The sequence below is a fragment of the Melospiza georgiana genome, chromosome 5, assembly GCF_028018845.1.
Source record: "Melospiza georgiana isolate bMelGeo1 chromosome 5, bMelGeo1.pri, whole genome shotgun sequence".
Classification (NCBI taxonomy): Eukaryota; Metazoa; Chordata; class Aves; order Passeriformes; family Passerellidae; genus Melospiza; species Melospiza georgiana.
The window spans coordinates 20,261,082-20,281,020 of NC_080434.1; the positions used below are offsets into that span (position 1 = coordinate 20,261,082).

Here is a 19,939-nt window from a genome sequence, read left to right on the forward strand (position 1 = left end):
GTGTTCAGACTGCAGTGAGGTCTCTGTGTGCGTGGCAGGTTGGCATCACATCCCATAACAGGTGTTGTCTGAGATTCCTGCAACTGTAAGCTTGTCTGTGACCTGCTGAAGCTGTCTCTCCTGAATGCTGTCCAGCTTTTTAAGCTTCCAAACTTTCAAGACTGAGTTTGGATGTCCTTTCTAAGGTTATCAGACAGAAAGGAAGCATGGAGTAACAAGCACCATTTACAAGATTTTATTTTTTAATGCCTCTGAAAATTTCTTTGAACATGGGGACTATTTTTAGTTTGGAAAAGGGGATAAATCAGCTACCATTTTAGAACATAACAATGGGTTAAACTGCTGAGAGCTAGGAAATGCAGTTTGCTAACATACTGAGAAGTGAAAATGAGAAAGTTTGTGTTGTAGAAACAGTGTTAAATTGAAAATCGTAGGACTGAAAAAGTTGCCACAGGTAACTCTTGCTGTGACAGAAATGAGGTGTTAAAAGTATTAGAGACTGCAGTTTCAGTAGACAAAAAGCTATGTGCCTGCAATGCAATGTGACCCCTATGCACGAGAGATTTGCCTCCTTGCTGACTGCCATTTTTTATTTCAGTCAAATCCTGGTATTGTCACTTGCCTTGAAAATCATCCACACAGGCTTGAAACAGGACAGTTCTTAACCTTTCGGGAAGTGAATGGAATGTCGTGCTTGAATGGATCCACACACCAAATAACAGGTAAGCTGCTGCTGGCTCATTTGCAAGGTTCTTATTTGCTGGCCTGATTTAGCCACTGCAGTGTTAGTTACCATAGAGGAGTGCTGGGTTGTGCAGACCTCCAATGAACTTGCACAGAAAAATCGCTTTTTGGTGCAAAGGTGTTCCTGATGTTGTTTTAGATGGCATTTAATAAATTCTACCTGAATTCATCTTGCTACTTAAGGAGCCAATGGAATGGCTCAGCTCAAACTGTGGGATCTAGTTAGCAGCCTCTGAGCTGACCATCTTTCGTCTGCTGATAAAACTGATTTGGTGTTTGGAGGGTCCCATAATGCCTGTGCTTCTGTCATGTTTTGGATGCCACTTGGTGTGTCACTGTTTGCCTTGTAGCTTTTTTGGATGACAATTTTAAGTGTATTGCATTGACAATGTTTTAAGAATGCTTTTGAGATTATTTTCATGATTTACATCTACCCTGCTTTGTTCTACTTTATGCATGTCTCAAGGTATTCTACTTGGTTCCTTTTGGATGCTGGGGAATTTTTCAGTTCCCAGATCTGAATGTCTGTTTGTTTGGAGCAGAAGAGAGAGCAAGTGGGTGGGAGTTGTTGGTTTTTAACTGTTTTGTGGTCTGAGACAAAACCCAGTACCCTTGAAATATGTGCTTGAATCTGTTTCCTCTGGGCCCTTGCATTTTGCTAGAACTGATGCTGCAGTCAGTTCATTCCTCTATTCATTGCTTAGCTTTTGGTTTTAGTTTTCCATGAATTAAGTTTTTCTGTCTTTTTGCCTTGCCTGAATGATGCTTCCCATGTATGAGGGGGAAGATGTGACCAAATGCTCCAGCTGCCTTTTTTGATTACCTGTAGTTCTCATCACAGGGCTAAAGTCCTACTCAAAGCAGTTAATACTGGACACTGCTGTGCATGTTCTAAAGAAAATTACATGTGATTTCATTTTTGTTAAAGAGCTGTGGTCATCAGAATTCTTGTTAATTCTGCTGCCACTTAAAAAAGCTCATTTCATAACAGATCATGTGAAACTAATGCTTTGTCCTTCTGCCAGTTTCTGGGTTAATCCTGTTAGAAGGATCAGCTGTGCTTATGCTTTCAAAATAAGGTTGCCCACTGGAAATTGCAGCACTAAAAGAAAGGACAGGCAAGCCTTCCCCTTCATTGTATACAGAACTGTAGCATCCAATGACACTTAGAATTATCTGTCACTGTTTATTGTCTTTTTTCAGTGGTGTCACCTTACTCCTTCAGCATTGGTGATACATCAGAGATGGAGCCTTACCTGCATGGAGGCATAGCTGTGCAAGTGAAGACGCCCAAGATGTGTTACTTTGTAAGTGTGTGCTTGACAGAGCTGGGTTCTCAGGCATTAATACTCTGAGCACTGGAAGCAGAGTTCAGCATGTACATGTTTCCTGGAATTATAGAATTTGTTTGGAGGGGACCCACAGGGATCATGGATTCCAGCTCCTGGCTCTGCACAGGACAGCCCCAGAAAGCACACCCATTTAAAGATGAATCTTGCCACTAGGATGTGAAACATCTCTCTGACCATTTTTGATAGAACTTGCAGTAGATAATTAATTTAGGTCTAGTATGGTATGAATAATGAAAAGAGTGCTAGTCAGAAAGGATATGTATTTCTTAATCTCTGTAAGGAGAGTATAGTTTTGTCAGGTAGCAATGGCTGTGGTGTTCTTAAGTGGTACATTGTTGTCATGAATTCTGTTTTTCCAGGAACAGCTGGAGAAGCAGATAACAAACCCATTATGCCTTGTTCCGGATTTTAGCAAGCCTGAGGTAATTAGCATGTGGGGATTTGGGCATAAGTGCTCTAATAGCAAAAATACATGAATTGTAATCTGTATCTTTGTGTTTAACATAATATAATTTCTAATTTTTGCCCTTAATGCTGGGCTTTGTTATTGATGTTTGGCAAAATGCAATGCATTATAATGTCTAGTTAAATGAAGATTACTGCACTTTCCAATTTCAGCTCTAAATTCTTTTGGGCACTCTTCAGTTAGACTTAGTTGAAGTGGGTGCTGAATGTGTGTGAAGTTGCATTACTGAGGAACGCTTTTTAAAAAACGTTAATAAAATGTATTTCAAATTCACTTTTTTAGGCCATTTAAAAACTTTTTTTGAGTCTTGTACTTAAGAGACAAGATATGAAAGGGTAACAGAAGAGTTCAGAGTTTACTTCATTTCTTCCTAGTTTGTAATTGATCAACAGCTGTTTTTGTCTTAACAGGCACCTTTGCAGATCCATGTTGCCATGCTTGCCTTGAACCAATTCCAGGAGAACTTTGGTCGTGGACCAAACATTGGGTAAAGCAGCAGTTCTGTGTTTGCCAAGCCTTGAACCAGACAGGTCTCTCCTTTTGGTGTAGTTCCTGGGTGGCTGTGCAGCATGGCACCTTCCCTGTCTGGTACCTGATAGACCATGTAGAAATGGAAAAATGAAAAATGTTACCTGATGTGTGTCTGGGGCTGTAACAAGGCTTTCCCAGTAAGCAATGACACTCTCTGGGCCCAGGCAGACAGGAGATACTTCTGGAGGGAGGCCTTCTCTGTTCTAGTTTTTTCACATTGTGGGACTGATATGGAAAAGTTGTTTCAGTGATCCTGAATTATCTTGTAGTTCATGGATTTAAAAAACCTAAATGATTTGGGTTTAATTTTCAGTGTCTTTCATTCAGCTATAGTTCTTGATGTGTGTAACTTTGAGTTAAATGAGACAAAATTACTTTAGTATAAATCTTAAGACTGTACTTGCACATGGGCTTTTCCACTGAGACTCCTGTTCTTGAGCTAACCCCAGCATTTAGAAGTACATCTTGAATGCTCACTGTTAAGGATAATGTGAGATTCCATACTTCCTACTGTATCCATTGCTTTTTTTCTGCCATTGATTGTGTTTCTAGAAGAACTCTGGAATGTTTAAGTCATCATTATTGTTTCTATCCTGGTGTCTAGATGCCTTCAAGATGCTGAGGAAATGCTGAAAATAGCCATTTCTATAAGTGAAACACTGGAAAACAAAGTGAGTAAGGAACCATTATCATTCTGACTCACTTTTTACTTACTTATTTACTTGCCTAAAAGTCATGCAACAAGTTGTTGGTCCTTGTTCTGGCCTTTGAGTCCATCTATAGATAGATCAGCTGGCTGTCTGAAGGCCATGTGAGGAAACAATGGGATTTCAGCATGGGTTCAACTGAATGTTGACCTGACATGATGGCTGGTCCTGTGGTGATGTGAATTCAGTTTTTAGATGAATGCATGTGACAAATGCAGGGTATATGGTGGATCTGTGTTTGCTGGAAACATTTTCCTAGTCAGAGTGAAATAATCTGTCTTTTACTGAAGAAAAATGGACTGTGAAACTGTCCAACACTGACTTGTTCACTGGGGGGGTGAACCTGTTCCTGTGTCTTACTTTTCAGCCTCAGGTGAATGGAGATGTGGTGAAATGGCTGTCTAGAACTGCTAAGGGATTTCTACCTCCTTTGGCTGCAGCAGTGGGTGGTGTTGCTAGCCAGGAAGTCCTGAAAGCAGTAACAGGAAAATTTTCACCATTGCAGCAGTGGGTAAGGCTGTCTTGGTTTTTGGATGGTTATTTTGACATGTTATCAAGGGATGGTTGTGTGTAAATGCTGTATGATCAGAGTAGCCTGAACAACTTCTATAACATTGAACTAATAAAAAAAAAATTGAGACTATATTTAGAAAAAGTAGTGATTTTATGAGCACACTAAAATTACAGCCAGTTTTAGTTAAAAGTTTTTGTATTTGGGGTTCAGATAGTACATTGTTTTTCCACACTAGCAACAAGAACCTTGGCTTGTCACTGCATGGATGCAAGGGTGTGATATAGTGCAGATACCAGCTTAAGCTACTGTGCGTAAGATCAGGGCTTTTAGACTCTCAGGATAAATGTCAGAGTACAGTTGGATTAAAATTTGTCACAATCTTCAGTTACCTATGGAGGGGTAACATGCCTGTGAGAAGTCAAAACTTGCAGCTCACCTGTTTGAGTGAATGTTTTCTCCCCTCTGTGTCCAAATGCTTTTTCCTGTTCACTAAAATTGTGGACTCTAGGGTACCAGATGCTGTTGTAGTCTTCCAGTAAATACTTAGTGCTCCTACATTTCCAGACTGTTGTTCATACAAAGTACTTAATTTTTAAATTAAAATAACATGAATATTTTTCACAGGTTTTTAATATTTTTTTTCTTTTTTCTTTTTTCTTTTTTCTTTTTTTTGCAGCTATATATAGATGTTTTAGACATTGTAACACCTCTAGAGAAGATGGGCTCTGAGGAGTTTGTCCCACGGTAAATATAACTACAAACTGCTGGCTTATGTACTGTTCACATCTGAGTCTCAAGCAGGCACAGATGTCTTTTAAAGTTAATTCAGTGCTGTTTGCTGGAGGGACAGGTTGGGAGTTAAGAATGTGTGTCCTATTTCAGCATGAATGGGAATTATACTCTGTCTGACTTTGTTAGTTCATGTCAAAGTGTAGTTTGGCATCAGTGGTACCACCATGATAAATAGCAGCTTGAAGTCTCCTGATTTTGTCTCCTGTGCCTGCATAGGGGAGATAGATACGATGCCTTGAGGGCTTGTATTGGAGACTCTCTGTGCCAGAAGCTCCATGATTTGAATGTGTTCTTGGTGAGTATGGCTGACACTGTTACACTGTTTGCAAATGCTTTGTTGGTACAGCTAATGCACACTGTCCCCAGAATACATGAGGGCAGCTCTGTGATGTGTCACTGCAGAATAAATGGTCCAGAGTTGGAATGGACTTGTCTTTGTTGTTTTCACTTAACATTTCTGATTCTAAAAATGTAATGTTCTTTAGGTTGGCTGTGGAGCCATAGGCTGTGAAATGCTAAAAAACTTTGCACTTCTTGGTGTTGGTACTGGGCAAGACAAAGGATTGGTAAGTCACCTGTTAACCTTACTTCTCATTAGAAGTCGTGTGACAGGGAAGAGTTAAATAATTAGACTACTAAAGTTGTTAAAAGCTTAAGTCTTACTTCAGGTTGATGTCTGTGCAGAGAATACAGTGGCCTTGGCATAGAAGGCTGTGCAATTAGAAGGAGAAAACACTCGAGCAGCCTTGCTGTATTTTGATTTTAAAACAAAATGTAGTCAGTCAGTGTAAGCAGAGCTTTGGCCACAGTGGATGCCAATAACAGTGTTTTGTTTTGACAAGTGTTTATAGAAGTTTCATCAAGATCATTGCTCAATGTTGCACTTAAATTGTAACTTCAACTGTTGCTTTTGCCCCTTCTGACTTAGGTTACAATTACAGATCCAGATTTGATAGAGAAATCCAACCTGAACAGGCAGTTTCTTTTTCGACCTCATCACATACAGGTAGGCTTTCTTATTTAGTAAATTTTCTGGACTACTGTGTTTCCCTGTCCTATGTCCCTACAGAGAGCTGAACTTGTGAGTGTCTGTACTGTCCAGAAAAGACTTAAAGGCTGTAATGAAATCTAGGGTTTTTTTTAAACTGTGCTTAGAACGCCAATGGTATCCAACTCATCACTAGTGTCAGTTAAGTAAAATTGGTTGTCTAATCTTAATTTGTACTGGTGTTTTTGACTAATGAAATCTCTCAAATTTGACAGTTGGATGAGTACTGTATTGCTTAAGAGCCTGCCATGCATTACTAGGTCAGAAGTGCTCTACTATGCCATTGAAATTTGGGGAAAATAAGACAACAAAAAATAGAGAGTGCTGGCAGAAGTCTCAGTAGTGCTTCTGCAGATGGAACTTGACCAAAGTTGGTGTCTTTTTACTTAATTTAGCTTTCACTAAGCTGGTAAATGATTTGAAAATGCCCAACATGTACATTCAGTAAATGCATAACAGAGAAGCTGTTAATTCCTTAGAAGCAGAGAGAACATCCCAGTACTTGCAAACACAGCACAAAATAATAAAGGTGGCTTAGGTCATGACAGCAGTGTGGAAAAAGGCTTCCCCTGCCCCAAACCCAACAGTTGAATTTTCTGCCTCCTGTTTATGTGTAGCAAATCTGGGAACAGATTGCACTTGGGATGGATAGATAAATGGAAGGTGAACCCTGCAAGCTTTTAGAAGCCACAGGCTTGAGTGCTGATCTCTAGATAATTGTGGTATGACTAAAAGTGTGGAGTAGGTCAAGAACTCTATTTCAGTTTAGCTTCTGAAATTGGTTTTGTGTGGAATGCCTTGCAGTAATGTGATTATTCACAGGTGCTTGATGTCTGTGCTGCATAGACAGAGTCAGAGTTACTGATGGGTTTATCCTCAGACAGTCATGAGCTGCTCCCTTCTTTTGAAGAAATTCTTAACGAGTGGCAGCATGTGGCATCAGTTTGTTACTTGATAAACCATTTAAGCACTTCCACCACCACGTCCTCTCTGAAAGACTAAATAAAACAAAAAATAAAACTAGATCAATAAGGTATTTATCAGTGAGGGAGGTATATGAATAAAAAAATGTTTACTGTGTATTTTGCATACTAACATTTCTATCAGTGAATTTTGTCTGATCAGTAAAAGAAGTTGCTGTTTTTGTGTCCCTGATGTTCTTTATCTGCATATTGCTGATATCTGTATTTATGCTTTCAGAAACCTAAGAGCTACACTGCAGCAGAAGCAACTCTGAACATCAATCCTTACATAAAGATTGATTCAGATATCAATAAAGTTTGTCCAGCGACTGAGAACACTTACAGTGATGAATTCTACACCAAGCAAGACGTGATTGTGACTGCTTTGGACAATGTTGAAGCCAGGAGATACATTGATAGGTAGGGGGTGGAAGGGAAGCCAGGGCAACTGTTAACTTCTGATGACGGTGAGGATACTCCATCAGTTTTAAGATTATTAAAGCATAAAAATATGCATTTAAATTTAAAATAGAGATATTGACATTTACAAATAATTTCTAATGCTCATAATGCACACATGTTGAGGTACAGGGTATCTTGATCTAACCTGAATAATTCTCATTTAATCTCTTTTTTTTTCCTGAGTTTGGTGTAAGCTTTCCACTCTTCTGAAAGTGCCTAGAGACAACTCTGGTTGCACTCCAGTAATGTTTGCAAGGCAAGAATGTAGAGATTGTTCTGTACTCTGATAGTCTGTGTCTTTCCATGTCAGTCGTTGTGTAGCAAACCTGCGTCCTCTTATAGACTCTGGAACTATGGGAACCAAAGGACACACAGAAGTTATTGTGCCCCATCTGACAGAGTCCTACAATAGTCATGTAAGTCTTTCAAGACCATTGCTTACCTTCTGTAGCTTGTCCCATTATGCCCTCTGACTCTTTGATCATTTTTGTGTCTTTCTAAAGTAAGTGGCCTGTTTGAGCTTCTGCAGAACAGTACTGTTAGGAAATAATTGCTTCCTTTGTTTCTGAAAAAAAACCCACAGGAAATAAAATTTGAGCAGTTCTTTACAAGCATGCATAATAGTTCTGTTTGAATGGGAGAGGGGAAAATGAACCTTCAGGCTCTATTGCTGATAGACACTACCTGCAGTATCCCTCTATTTTAAGTTCTTATGGAGAAATTCACTGGTTGAGAACACCATGAAATAGGGCTATGTGGACATAGACACAGGATTTTGAGCATCCTAGTTGTCTTGTTAGGGTCCATAAAGAAGTCTTTCTGGCCTTGAGTGACAGGGCATGAAAAACTTTCATGTTGAAAGTGTACATGACTGCCAGCTCCACATCTTGGAAAATCTGTCTGGCAATTTCGCCTGTTGTTTATGTTTCAAAGTTCAGTTTTGCTTTCCGGTGTTGAGTTTAGATTATTCCTCATAAAGAAGAATTGACAATACTAGCTAGTGCTGATAAAACAGATTTCTAAGCATAAAAAGCCACTTTGTATTTTATAACCGCAGAGTTTTTAACTTATGTAGTGTACAAGTTCTTGGTGCAATTATTAGCAATTAACCTGGGTAAGCCTATATTGACACGTAACTCTCTTTAATTACAGCGGGATCCACCAGAGGAGGAAATACCTTTTTGCACCTTGAAGTCTTTCCCAGCTGCTATTGAGCATACGATACAGTGGGCAAGAGATAAGGTAATGAATTAACCTTTCTGGCATTCAGCACAAATCCATGTGTGTTTGGAAGGGTGGGCATCTGATACTCTTCTTGCATAATGCCATATTTGTTCTTTTTATTTTACAGTTTGAAAGTTCATTTTCTCACAAGCCTTCATTGTTTAACAAGTTCTGGCAAACCTATCCATTGGCAGAAGAAGTTTTGCAGGTAAGGGAATGTTGCCAGGGTAAAACAGAGGGTTTAAACTACTTCTTTATGGATTTTGTTTCTATTTAAGGCCAGTGAGATTACAGTTAGTTTCTGAGTTTTTTCAGAAAACCTGAAGACTGGCCAAGTCATTAGTTGATCATATGAACAGTAGTGTCTCTTAATTATAAGTTTCTCCAGCTCATGGACTCTGTACATGATGTAGAAATACCAGAAAGACTGAAACACTGCTAGTGTGTGATTAGTGTGTGTCACACTGATGTGTAACTAGCTAGGAAAAATGAAAGTAAAACTGAGTTTGAAGTTAGTTCAAGTAGTAATAAATTAGATTGGAATTGTTTACTGTCTTTTTATTTTTAGTCTGTAATGGCCTGTGGTCCAAAGGGCTGGGAAGTAAATGGGGAAAAGCCCCAGTGGAGAGCAGCACATAAAGGATAATATTTCATGAAGTGAACCTCTGTTTCCTCTTGCTTGTGGATTGCTGAAAACATATTTACTGTTTGACTGACTGGATTAGAAGGAATATTGTCTGTTTTAACATTTCCATGTTTCTTTCTCCAGCGAATAAAGTCAGGAGAGAGCTTGGAAGGTTGTTTTCATGTTATTAAAACTCTCAGCAGAAGACCCCGAAGTTGGACTCAGTGTGTAGAACTAGCAAGAGTAAAATTTGAAAAGTATTTTAGCCATAAGGTAGGTAAGACCTGTAAATGGGGTAGTATGATGAGGATTTTAGAAAACCTCGTGGCTCTAATAACAAGATGTCCAAGTCTTCGCACTCACTTCCATCTCTTCATAAATAACAGACTATACTTGAAACCTAAAAATGCTGCATCCCTTTCTACTGTAGCACTTCTAGGTCTGGTTTATTAACTCGCTCTTAGTACTCAGTTCAGTAGTCTCCATTCAGTTTTCTTGGCATTTTTCCATTGTTTTCCAAAGTATCAGGATTATCAGATGTCTTTTATTAGGCAGTGGGATTTTGTTTCCCACACTAAACTCCTGTTACTGAACTCACCTTTGTAACCCTGATTTGTCTCAAAGATTTTTCTGAAATAAGAGCCAGTTGTTCTGACAGTCTGATCCACAGTGTTGCTTAAAGTATGTGTGTAATTTTGTAGGAAAAATGGGATTGGGATGTTGTGGATTAATAAACGTTCCTGTGTATACAGAATCCCTGGTGGTAGTTGTCACATTGAGAAAATATTGCATTCCAAGTTGTGAATCCATATGCAAGAATCCTAAAGTGACAATAAGGTGGGGGAGAATGCTTTGCTTCTTGGATTAAATACCTTCCTTGAGCTTTGTACAGATGAGGTGACATTGTCATCTCTGTTCTGTGAATGAAATGGACAAGCACTCTGTCTAGTAGTACTTGTCTTTAAGCTGTCCATCTTGACAAAGGTGTTTGATGATTTTCCTAACTCTTTAAATTACTTCAGCTAGTCAGGCTTGATTTAGTATGGTCATGTCAATCTATGTGACAAATTACTAAAGCCTCTCTGGCTTTTCCTCTAGGCTCTTCAGCTCCTTCATTCATTTCCCCTTGATACACGATTAAAAGATGGAAGTAAGTACAAATGCCCCTTTATGCCTGTTGGCATATGCCAACACGTGTTGGCATATTCATGGCATGTCATGTTGCTGCTGCTTCTGGTTCCTTAGGATTTCATCTTAAGTCTGTTTTCCTACCAGGTTTGTTTTGGCAGTCACCAAAGAGGCCTCCTTTCCCAGTGAAGTTTGACTTTAACGATCCTTTGTAAGTATGGTACTGAGCCAGATGCATTGTATGGCATCCTACAAAGCCCACCTTACAGAAGTGCAAGGCAGTGGCTTTATAGCCCTGGAAGTTGGACTGGGATCAATAGCTGTTAGTGCACAGTCTTATCCTGTGGCAGATTTGGTGAGCTGCCGAATACTTTCACTGCAGATAATTTAACTTTCACTGATAGGGGATTGGAGGGTGCTGTTCTGACAAAATCTAACGTGAAATGGCTTAGAACAACCCATTTCATGTCCTATATGGCTGCAGAATTACTGAGTTGTTGCTGTCACACCTCCCTGCCCCCACTGTCCACATCATAAAATGCAGGATGTGCCAAATGACCTACTGAAGGGACTACTTTTCTTGTTCATTTCAATTTGGGTCTGATCTAGATGGCTTGGGTATTACAGATAATTTTAAAAATTGATGTGGTTGATGGATTAAAAAGCTTTTATGTGCTGTATATCTACAATTGCTTTGAGAAACTGGATCACCCATTTTTTGTTTGAGTGAGAACTGGCATAATGGTGAATATCAAAGTAATTCTGAGGTTAAGCTTTTTATCATATTGATGTCATATGAGCATTTGTAATTGTTTGCTTGACTGCAGAGGATAAGGAAACATGGTTTTCATTAACTCTCCATTCATCAAAATTTACTTAGTTTTAGGCACAACTTCTGAGTCACTCAAAATGTGCTATATTGAACTGTGTACACTGAAGGATGGAAATCCTGTTTCTCAGTATGTTTGTTCAAGATCTTGAACTGATTGCAAACCTTTGGGCAACTGAAGTAGAAAAAATGACCAACCAAAAATAATTCTCTTTTCTTTAGGCACTATGGTTTCATCGTGAGCACAGCAAAGCTCTTCGCAACAGTGTACTGTGTTCCTTTCACAGAAAAGGTAATCCAGACTCTAACAGTGTTCCCTTAACTTAACCTGGTGTTCAGTTTGGGCCCATGTCCAGCTGCCAGTTCTTTTCAAGGGCTGATTAAAGTGATTCTTAGAGTAATCTGTCCTTCAGCACTGTCTGTTTGGCAGTTGCTTACACTTTCTTTAAATCCCTAACCTGGAGAAGAAATGAGTAGTGTAATGGATATTTTCAGTAAGCACTGAACTTGGTAATTATTATTTTGATGCTATATAACTAGTGAACTAAATGAAAATCTCTTTAAGGCTTTTTAAAAAAATTTAGTATCTTAGGTATGCTATGGAGGTTTTGTTTTTTTTACTGCTTACCACCTCTGCATTGCTTATCTTTTTTTTTTCTTGTTTGTTTTTTAATTGGACCTTCCTGTAAGTCAGGTTTGCACTTCTGTTCAGTTTTCAAGTGCTAGACACTTCACACTGCTCTGGTTTGCTGTGGCAAATGAATTCTCCCTTGGTGTTTTAATGATGATGTTTAGCTGAAACATCACTGAATATCTGTGAGACTTTTTGGGTCTAATATTCTTTGAAATCCTATTACACTTACAGTCTTTTTGTGGAGGCCTTTTTGAGTTGATGTGTATTTAAATTGTTTTTCATCAAAACTATAACAGGACTTGTCAGAGGAAACCATTTTGGGGATTATTTCATCTGTGAAGGTACCGGAGTTTAGACCTTCAAACAAAGTAAGTGTAATATTTAATTTAAAGAAAAAAAAATATTCCACAAGCAGTGTCCCACATCTCCAACTACTGCATTGATGCTAATGAGAAATAAACACAATTTATAATGTGTTCTGGGGAAATAAGTGTGTTAAGGTTAGAGGGAGCCCCTGAAGAACACTTAGTTCAATCCTCTTGCTTAAAGAGGGGCAGCTAGAGCAAGTCATCAAGGACTGTGTCCCACTGGGTTATGAATATCTCTGAGAATAGTGACTCCACAGCCTCTCTCTCTGTGTCAGTGTTCAACCATCCTCACAATTTTTCTGGGATGCTTTTGTTTGTTTCTTTTTCATTGAAGTATGTTTGTGTTTCTTAGGGAATTTTATGTGCTTCAGTTTGTGCCCTTGGTGCTGTCACTGGGCACACTGTGCTGTCTGTACTTCACCCCCCTGTGAGATACTTGTACACATTGATAGGATCCCACTGACCCTTTTATTCTCCACTCTGAACCATCACAGCTCTCTCAGCTTCTCCTCCTATGAGAGATGCTCCTGTCCTTTAATGTTCTTAGAAGCTCCTGGCTGGACTTGATCCAGTAAATCCATGTCTCTCTTGAGCTGAGGAGGAAAGCCTGCAAGGAAGACAGGAAATTTAGTACACTTGACAGCTGCACTGTATGAAGTTCATGTATTTTATTACTCAAACACTGTGCACACTTGCAGGTTGTACAGACTGATGAAACTGCAAGAAAACCAGATCATATTCCCATCAGCAGTGAGGATGAAAGAAATGCTATTTTCCAGCTGGAGAAGTCTATACTATCCAATGAAGCTCTGGAAAGTGAGTAGTGCAAAACAGTGTCATAGTTTAGTAATATCCTGCATTTACATTTGCCACTAGTGACATTCACATCTTTAGATAAGCAGTTCTGGAATTCTGCGAGAAGTAGAGCTGATATCTAAAGCTTTCTGAAGTGCCATGCAGATACCTGTCCTATATGGTAATGTGTTGCTTCACATTACCATATGGTTCTGTATTTCTGAGATTCATACAAGTTTTAGGCTTTCTGTTATGCTTGCTTGTAATTATGACACTGACGACAGGGAGCAGGCAGCAGTGGGGAATTGAACTCTTAAGGAGGGAGGAAGGGTGCTGGCTGGATTCCAGATGGACTGCAAATTTTTTGGGCATGAGAAGGCTGACTGTCACTACTGAGAGTTCTCGATCTGAAATTATCCTAAATTGTAAAGATTGTTAAGAGTTTTCCTCAGCATCTTCTGGATTTAAAATGAGGATGCTCGCATTCCATTTTGTGCCTGGACATTCAAAGAGGCCACTAAGCAACAACTACATGCAAGCTTTTTTAGCCCATGAATTCTGGAGAAAGATTAGCTTATCCCTAACTCATCCCATGGAGTGTGAGCCCAAAACTCTGATTCCAATGCTACTGAGTCTATATTTTTAAATTTTTACAGCTGAACTAAATTTTAAAAGGGAATTCTCTCGGGATGGAGCTTTAGCGAGGTGAGGCGTATGAGAAACATCCATAGGGATGTTCAAAATCTGTTCTTGGTGGTGCAAGGAAAGTAAAATTATAGAGCTCTGTTTATGTTCTGTTTCATTATTCACTTTTAGCAAGTGGTATCGAGAGGGGCATTTCCTAGCATAGGAAAACAAGTAAGGCACCAAGCTCAAGGATGTGAAATGTTTAATTTGTTAAGGTTCTAGTTCCTTTAAATTATGTTTAGGACATCTTCAGTTTTCTAATAATAATTTTGTGCTCTTTTATTTTTTTTTTTTTATGAACAGCTGACTTGCAAATGAAGCCCATCTCCTTCGAGAAAGACGATGATAGTAATGGGCACATAGATTTTGTAACAGCAGCGTCGAACCTGCGAGCCAAGATGTACAACATCGAACCAGCGGATCGGTTCAAAACAAAGCGCATTGCTGGGAAGATTATTCCTGCCATTGCAACAGCTACTGCTGCAGTATCAGGGCTGGTAAGATTGATTTTTAAAATGCATATTTCTTTCTCTTACTGTTTCTTGCCTTTCTCTTACTGTTTCTTGCTGTTGTCTGGGTATTGATTACCGCTACCCTGACTGAGGCTCATTTAAAGAAATGGATTTATTTCTCATGTACCAATAGCAAAGGTCATGATTGATTCTAAGTGTGGTTGTTGAGGCATGCAGGTAGTGCAGGCAGCTCAGCATGGAGCTGCAGTGCCAGCTGAGTTCTGTGTGGGAGCCTCAGGCAAGAGGTCATGAACTGCTGACTCTGCACAGCAAAGGGCACGGGGACCTGCGGCCTAGCCAGGTGACCAGACACTCAGGGTCACAGCAGGAGCTGAGGACTGAGCTGGAAGACCCTGGACTGTCAAGCACAGAGACTGTAAGGGTACAAAAGCCCAGGCAGTCCTTTGTTCAGGGCCCCTTCGCCAAGGCAGCAGCTTGAATTGTTATTCTGTTGCTACATCATGATGAAATTACTCAAAGAACCCAGAAGTCTGAGACTCTGCTAAGGAAAACCCAGGGTCCAGCCAGCAAGGAAACCTTGTCTGGCTGTGAGACTGGGATAAGTAGCAAGACAGTGATTGAGAAGCTGCCCACTGTGAAGGGGATTTAGTCCCAGCAGCAGAAATCTTTGGTGGTGTGAGTGTGGCTGCTGGAGTGGCTCCTGAATGGTCAAAAAGAAAGTTTCCTTAACATGGTGAGCCTTTGGTGCTTTTATTTCTTATTTGCAGCACAGAAAAATGGGTTGGAATTCTGCATTTTGGTTTGTTTTTGGCCATTAGTACTAACTTTCATTAGAATGCTGCTGCCAAGAGTGGAAAGGATCTGTTCTGTAGTAGTTCATGTTCATGCATCTCAACAGAACCTCATGCTTTGTGGAGATTGCATGAACCAAACAGTTTTGGAAGAGTACTACATTAAGAACAGTTTTTAAGTGTTTCCCTTGGCTGCAAAAGAATTTATTTAGGTGGCATAGTGGGTTGCATTTCCATGTTATTTACTCTGCTGATTGGACAAAGGCTGATCCCATTAACAACTTCCTTGGTAGTTGTTGGTCTCTTAACTACACTAGAGTTGATATCACTAAAACCTATTAAGTAAATTCTAATTTACTGCAGGTTGCACTGGAACTCATCAAAGTTGTGGGTGGCTACCCAGCTGATGCATACAAGAACTGTTTTCTGAACCTAGCCATTCCCATAATGGTCTTTACAGAAACTGCTGAAGTAAGAAGAACAGAAATCAGGTAGGAAGGACAATGGCAGAAGGGCAAGGACAATATTTGGAAATGTAATAATTGATTGCTGAACCATTCCAACAAGTGAGAAGTTTGAATAGTTACTAAATCCAGATATCCATGTTAAGGCCTTATGTGCTCACATAGCAGAGCTATGATGGAACCACAGCTTGTAGCCATACTCCAGTTAAGCATTCTAGATATCCAAGGGTATTTTTTTGTTGTTTAAACTTGGAAAATGATGAATTGTTTCATGCTTGCTATCACACTCTGCTATCCACTTCCTGTGTACTGCTAGAGGTGTAAGTGATTCTTGTAATACTGCCAAGGGTGTCCCATAATGCATTGCCCAAGAATTTCCTGTTTGGAAAATGCAGTCCATATTCATCTGTCCTAATTTAAAAAAAAAATAGTGGGTTTAAAGGCTTAGCTTGTTTTTCAGTGGAAGCTGTTAATTGTGAGATTTTAAAAATCTGGAGAAGGTAGATGTGTGGCATTGTTCTTAGGAAACATCCCGGACACGCTTTTGCATCTTGTTCAATACAAGAGCTGTTTTTAGTAGGTCTGAAAACTCAGTGACTTCATTGTCAGATACCACGTTTACTTAGAGCTCTTACTGTGTCTTGTGCTTAGCAAGGTCAAGGGGCTGGAGAAATGGCAGCAGAGAGGGAAGAGATTTTTGCTCAAGATTAAACAGCACATCAACAAGAAGACGTGGCAGTTCTCCAATACACTTTTAAAGGGAATGATTGAGTTCACATTCTAAAGTAACAACCTTTCACTTTTTAAAACAGAAATGGGATATCATTTACCATCTGGGACAGGTGGACAATTTATGGGAAAGAGGATTTTACTCTGTTGGACTTCATAAATGCCGTCAGAGTAAGTTATCTACTGTCCTGGGTCAATACAAGTCAAGAGGAAAGGAGTTTCTTGTTGAAATTGTTGTTGAATTGTGTTTTGTTTTATTTTATATTTCTATCAAGTCACTGTTCAAACCAGAATAATTTTAGTAATAACTAATGTCAATGGGAATGTCTCTTAAGTAAAGGCATTCAAGCCTGTTTTCAAATTCCTTGTTAATTCATTTGGCTCAAATGTATCTTAATAAAACTTTCTATCAACATCCATGCTTAAGCAGGTTTTCTGGATCCTGTGGATTTGAATAATTAGCTGTAGTATTTGCAGTAGTAGTATCTAGGCAGCAGTAGTATCTGGGCAGCTGTTCTAGTCTTTTAACAAGTTTTAATTTGTGAATTCCAGGAGAAATATGGAATTGAACCAACTATGGTTGTACAAGGAGTCAAGATGCTCTATGTTCCTGTGATGCCAGGCCACATTAAAAGATTAAAGCTGACGTAAGTATAACCGGAGAATGGATTTAGGGATGCAAGTGCACATACAAATTATGTTGATTGCTTGTATCAAAGGATGTGTGTCTGACAGCAGTATTTTCTCTCAAAGTGGTTTCTAGCCATTAATACTTTGGGAAGAAAAAAGATAATTTCTTATTTTTTGTAAAAGAAAAAAGAGAGAGTGAGTTAACTTCTGTGATGAGAGAAGGAGACTTGCAAAATGCTTCTTTAACTGTTGAATACCAGAATGGGAAAGCTAAAGAAGTCTGACAGTAATTTCTTGAGGGGAAAGAATGTACCATGGTTCAAGCAGAACAAGACTACTAGAACCTTTTGAAACTGGCTTAAAACTAATGCTGATATTTAGCAACTAAGCTCTGAAGGAATAATGTATTGCTTGCAGTTTGAGATTTCTGTAAGTCTGTTCAGTTAGAGTAATTGCTTGAGATTCTACATCAGTTCAGCCCTTTTAACAATGATGACATTCAAAAAGGTTCTGCTATGCTGCTTGAAGACAGGAAATTATGGTATTTCACCCTGGCGTTTTGGTAGGATGTGAAGGCAGGGCATTGGGTTTTGACTGAAGGCTTTTGAAAAATAACAGCCAGATCTCACCCAGGTTTAGTTCTGCCTTACCTGTGGATTGAACTACTTTAGCTTAAAATCTGTTCCTTACAGCTCCTGTGAAGTGTGTGGTAGTCAGTGCTCACAGGCTTTGCTGAAGCAAGTGGATGCACTGATCAGTACTGATTTGAAGGCCTGACAGTAGGTATCAGGCAGAGAGGTATTAGCAAGCTACTTCAAACTCCTGGGGAGAGAAGAGCTGCCAAGTTGTAGAGTGCCTGGCATACTAAGATGACAATTTACAGCCTGTCTCCAAAAACATTGCTTATATGCTTTCTCTTACAGCTGTATAAATAATTTTGAATGAGTGGGGTATGTAATGAAGTCAAAGTCATATAGTATGAAGCTGCCTTCTTGTGAATATCAGGATTTTTTACCACTCTGAGACTTTAATGGGGTGTGTCTGTCAGGAAAATGGAATACTATTTGCTGAAGCTCAGGTGAAGGATCAGCTTTTGTGTGCAATTTAGAGGTGGTGTAATTTTAATTTGGTCTGTAGTATGCTGGGCCAGTACACATTGCTGGCAGTGAAATTCCTCCTAGTCTGGCCCTGAATTCCCACTGCCAATTCTCCTGGTGCATTTATGAACTGCCCTTCATTTCTTTATAGGATGCAAAAGCTTGTGAAACCATCAGCTGATAAGAAGTATGTGGATTTGACAGTTTCATTTGCTCCAGAGACTGATGGAGAGGAAGACTTGCCCGGGCCACCAGTGAGATACTACTTTGTTCAGGAAGACAATTGATGGTAGAGACACAAAAGTCACTCATGGACCATTTGTTCTGAAAGGAGTGTGCTAATTTTCAGCTATTAAAGATGGTACTATATATTTCTTTTTGGTGAAGCCTTAATTAAATGGTGAAAATCAGTGGCTTTGCACTGAAGACAAACTGGATTTGTTTCTTCTGCTCCTGTATTCTTCAAGCCTGTTTGCTCAAAGGAGGATTGGTCACTCTATGAGATGGAATGTCCAGTACAGTCCTTAGCTTTAAGGCAAGATTTGTATTGAGGAAAGCAAGAAGAATGGTGAACCTAAGAAATGGTCCCCATGTGCAAATTAGGCAATTTGCATTTGCTTAGGGAAGAGTGCAAAAAATAGGAGAAGCACCATTTTATGATACTCCTGGTGTTCTAAGAACATCTCAAACTCTGTTCATATGTTACTCCATTCTCAAACAAGAATTTCACTCCTGCCATCTACATGTGAGATTAGATCCATCTGAAAGGCTTAAACTCCCTTTTAAAAGCAGAGGAACTGCTTTTGTGTGTGGCTGCTTAGTGGTGCCGTGGTCAGCACAGCTGTCTTCTGTCAGTCTTGACGTAGGCAGGGGTTGTAAATTGTCAAACTCCCCTCAAGTCCAGAGAGCTGGAATTGTTGATTATCTGCACTAAGACTGTTCTTTGTGGAATACTGCAGTATGGGGAAAGGGAAAACTATCGGAGAGCCAAATTAGCACTTTCAACAATAAAACTTGGTCTTCAACAAAGAGAAATGTCGTCGAGCCTTTCTGCCCTCACCAAATTAAAATCACTATAGCACTTGATGTTAAAGGGAGGAAAAGACAAATACCTCTGGATGTTTGTCAAAGCAAACTGTTACCTCAGCTGCTCCTTTTGGTACCATTTCCCTATAGCAAATTGTTGTGCTGTACACCTGTCCTCAGAACAAGTCTGAGCTGCACTGAACCACGAGGTTTTACCCTCACTGGTCAGTTATTGGGATATGTAATTATAAAATTTCTGCTTAACTGGAAATCATTATGGACTAGTTTTGCTGCTATGGTGAGGCAGAGGTGTGTTACAAAAACATCATAATTTAACTCATCTAAGCACTGGGTACATGAAGTAGTACTTTTTTTCTCCCCATCATGGGTAGAGCAAGGCAAGATTAGAATGGAAACTTAAACTGAAATACCCTCTCATATGTTTCAGCTTTAGAGATTGTTCTGCAGCTGTTGCAAAAGATATTAACAACTTAGCTGTTTATCCTCAATCATAGTTTATTAAGCTTTAGGGATGTCTTCACATTTAATTTAATGATGTCACTTATTAGTGCTAAGGATCACTTAAAGGTTTAGGTCAACAAGAAAACACCGTCAGCTCTCACAGCTGGAGGCTGGGAAATGAAACTTTGAGTAAGTAAACTCTGTTATGTTAGTGTGGTGTTAACATCATGCTTATGCTTTTGAAATAAGCAGCATTTAAAAATAGTAAAGTCTCAGTACTGTTCTAGAATGCCATATGACTGTCCTCAGGGTTTAAAGTAAACTGTCAGATATAATTCATGCAGTGGCTTTTCCTAATGACATGTATGCCTTTGAGAGCCTTGTAAAAAGTCCTGGTCA

The 19,939-nt window shown here is 39.4% G+C and overlaps 1 protein-coding gene across 2 annotated transcripts in view; it reads left to right on the forward strand.

Moving 5' to 3' along the window:
• Positions 1-18,485, forward strand: part of UBA6 (ubiquitin like modifier activating enzyme 6) — a 28,046-nt gene extending 9,561 nt beyond the window's left edge. For both annotated transcript variants that reach the window (XM_058024400.1, XM_058024399.1), the window contains 25 exons: positions 599-722; positions 1,948-2,051; positions 2,456-2,518; positions 2,973-3,049; positions 3,698-3,764; positions 4,168-4,311; positions 4,991-5,058; positions 5,323-5,401; positions 5,592-5,672; positions 6,035-6,112; positions 7,355-7,536; positions 7,889-7,994; positions 8,731-8,820; positions 8,930-9,010; positions 9,572-9,700; positions 10,526-10,577; positions 10,703-10,766; positions 11,607-11,676; positions 12,315-12,386; positions 13,085-13,202; positions 14,172-14,365; positions 15,496-15,623; positions 16,409-16,496; positions 16,878-16,972; positions 18,204-18,485. In XM_058024400.1, the coding sequence (XP_057880383.1) occupies positions 599-722; positions 1,948-2,051; positions 2,456-2,518; positions 2,973-3,049; positions 3,698-3,764; positions 4,168-4,311; positions 4,991-5,058; positions 5,323-5,401; positions 5,592-5,672; positions 6,035-6,112; positions 7,355-7,536; positions 7,889-7,994; positions 8,731-8,820; positions 8,930-9,010; positions 9,572-9,700; positions 10,526-10,577; positions 10,703-10,766; positions 11,607-11,676; positions 12,315-12,386; positions 13,085-13,202; positions 14,172-14,365; positions 15,496-15,623; positions 16,409-16,496; positions 16,878-16,972; positions 18,204-18,339 (2,490 nt within the window). In that variant the 3' untranslated portion in view covers positions 18,340-18,485. The remainder of the gene's footprint in view (positions 1-598; positions 723-1,947; positions 2,052-2,455; positions 2,519-2,972; positions 3,050-3,697; positions 3,765-4,167; positions 4,312-4,990; positions 5,059-5,322; positions 5,402-5,591; positions 5,673-6,034; positions 6,113-7,354; positions 7,537-7,888; positions 7,995-8,730; positions 8,821-8,929; positions 9,011-9,571; positions 9,701-10,525; positions 10,578-10,702; positions 10,767-11,606; positions 11,677-12,314; positions 12,387-13,084; positions 13,203-14,171; positions 14,366-15,495; positions 15,624-16,408; positions 16,497-16,877; positions 16,973-18,203) is intronic.
• The last annotated feature ends 1,454 nt before the right edge of the window (positions 18,486-19,939 follow it).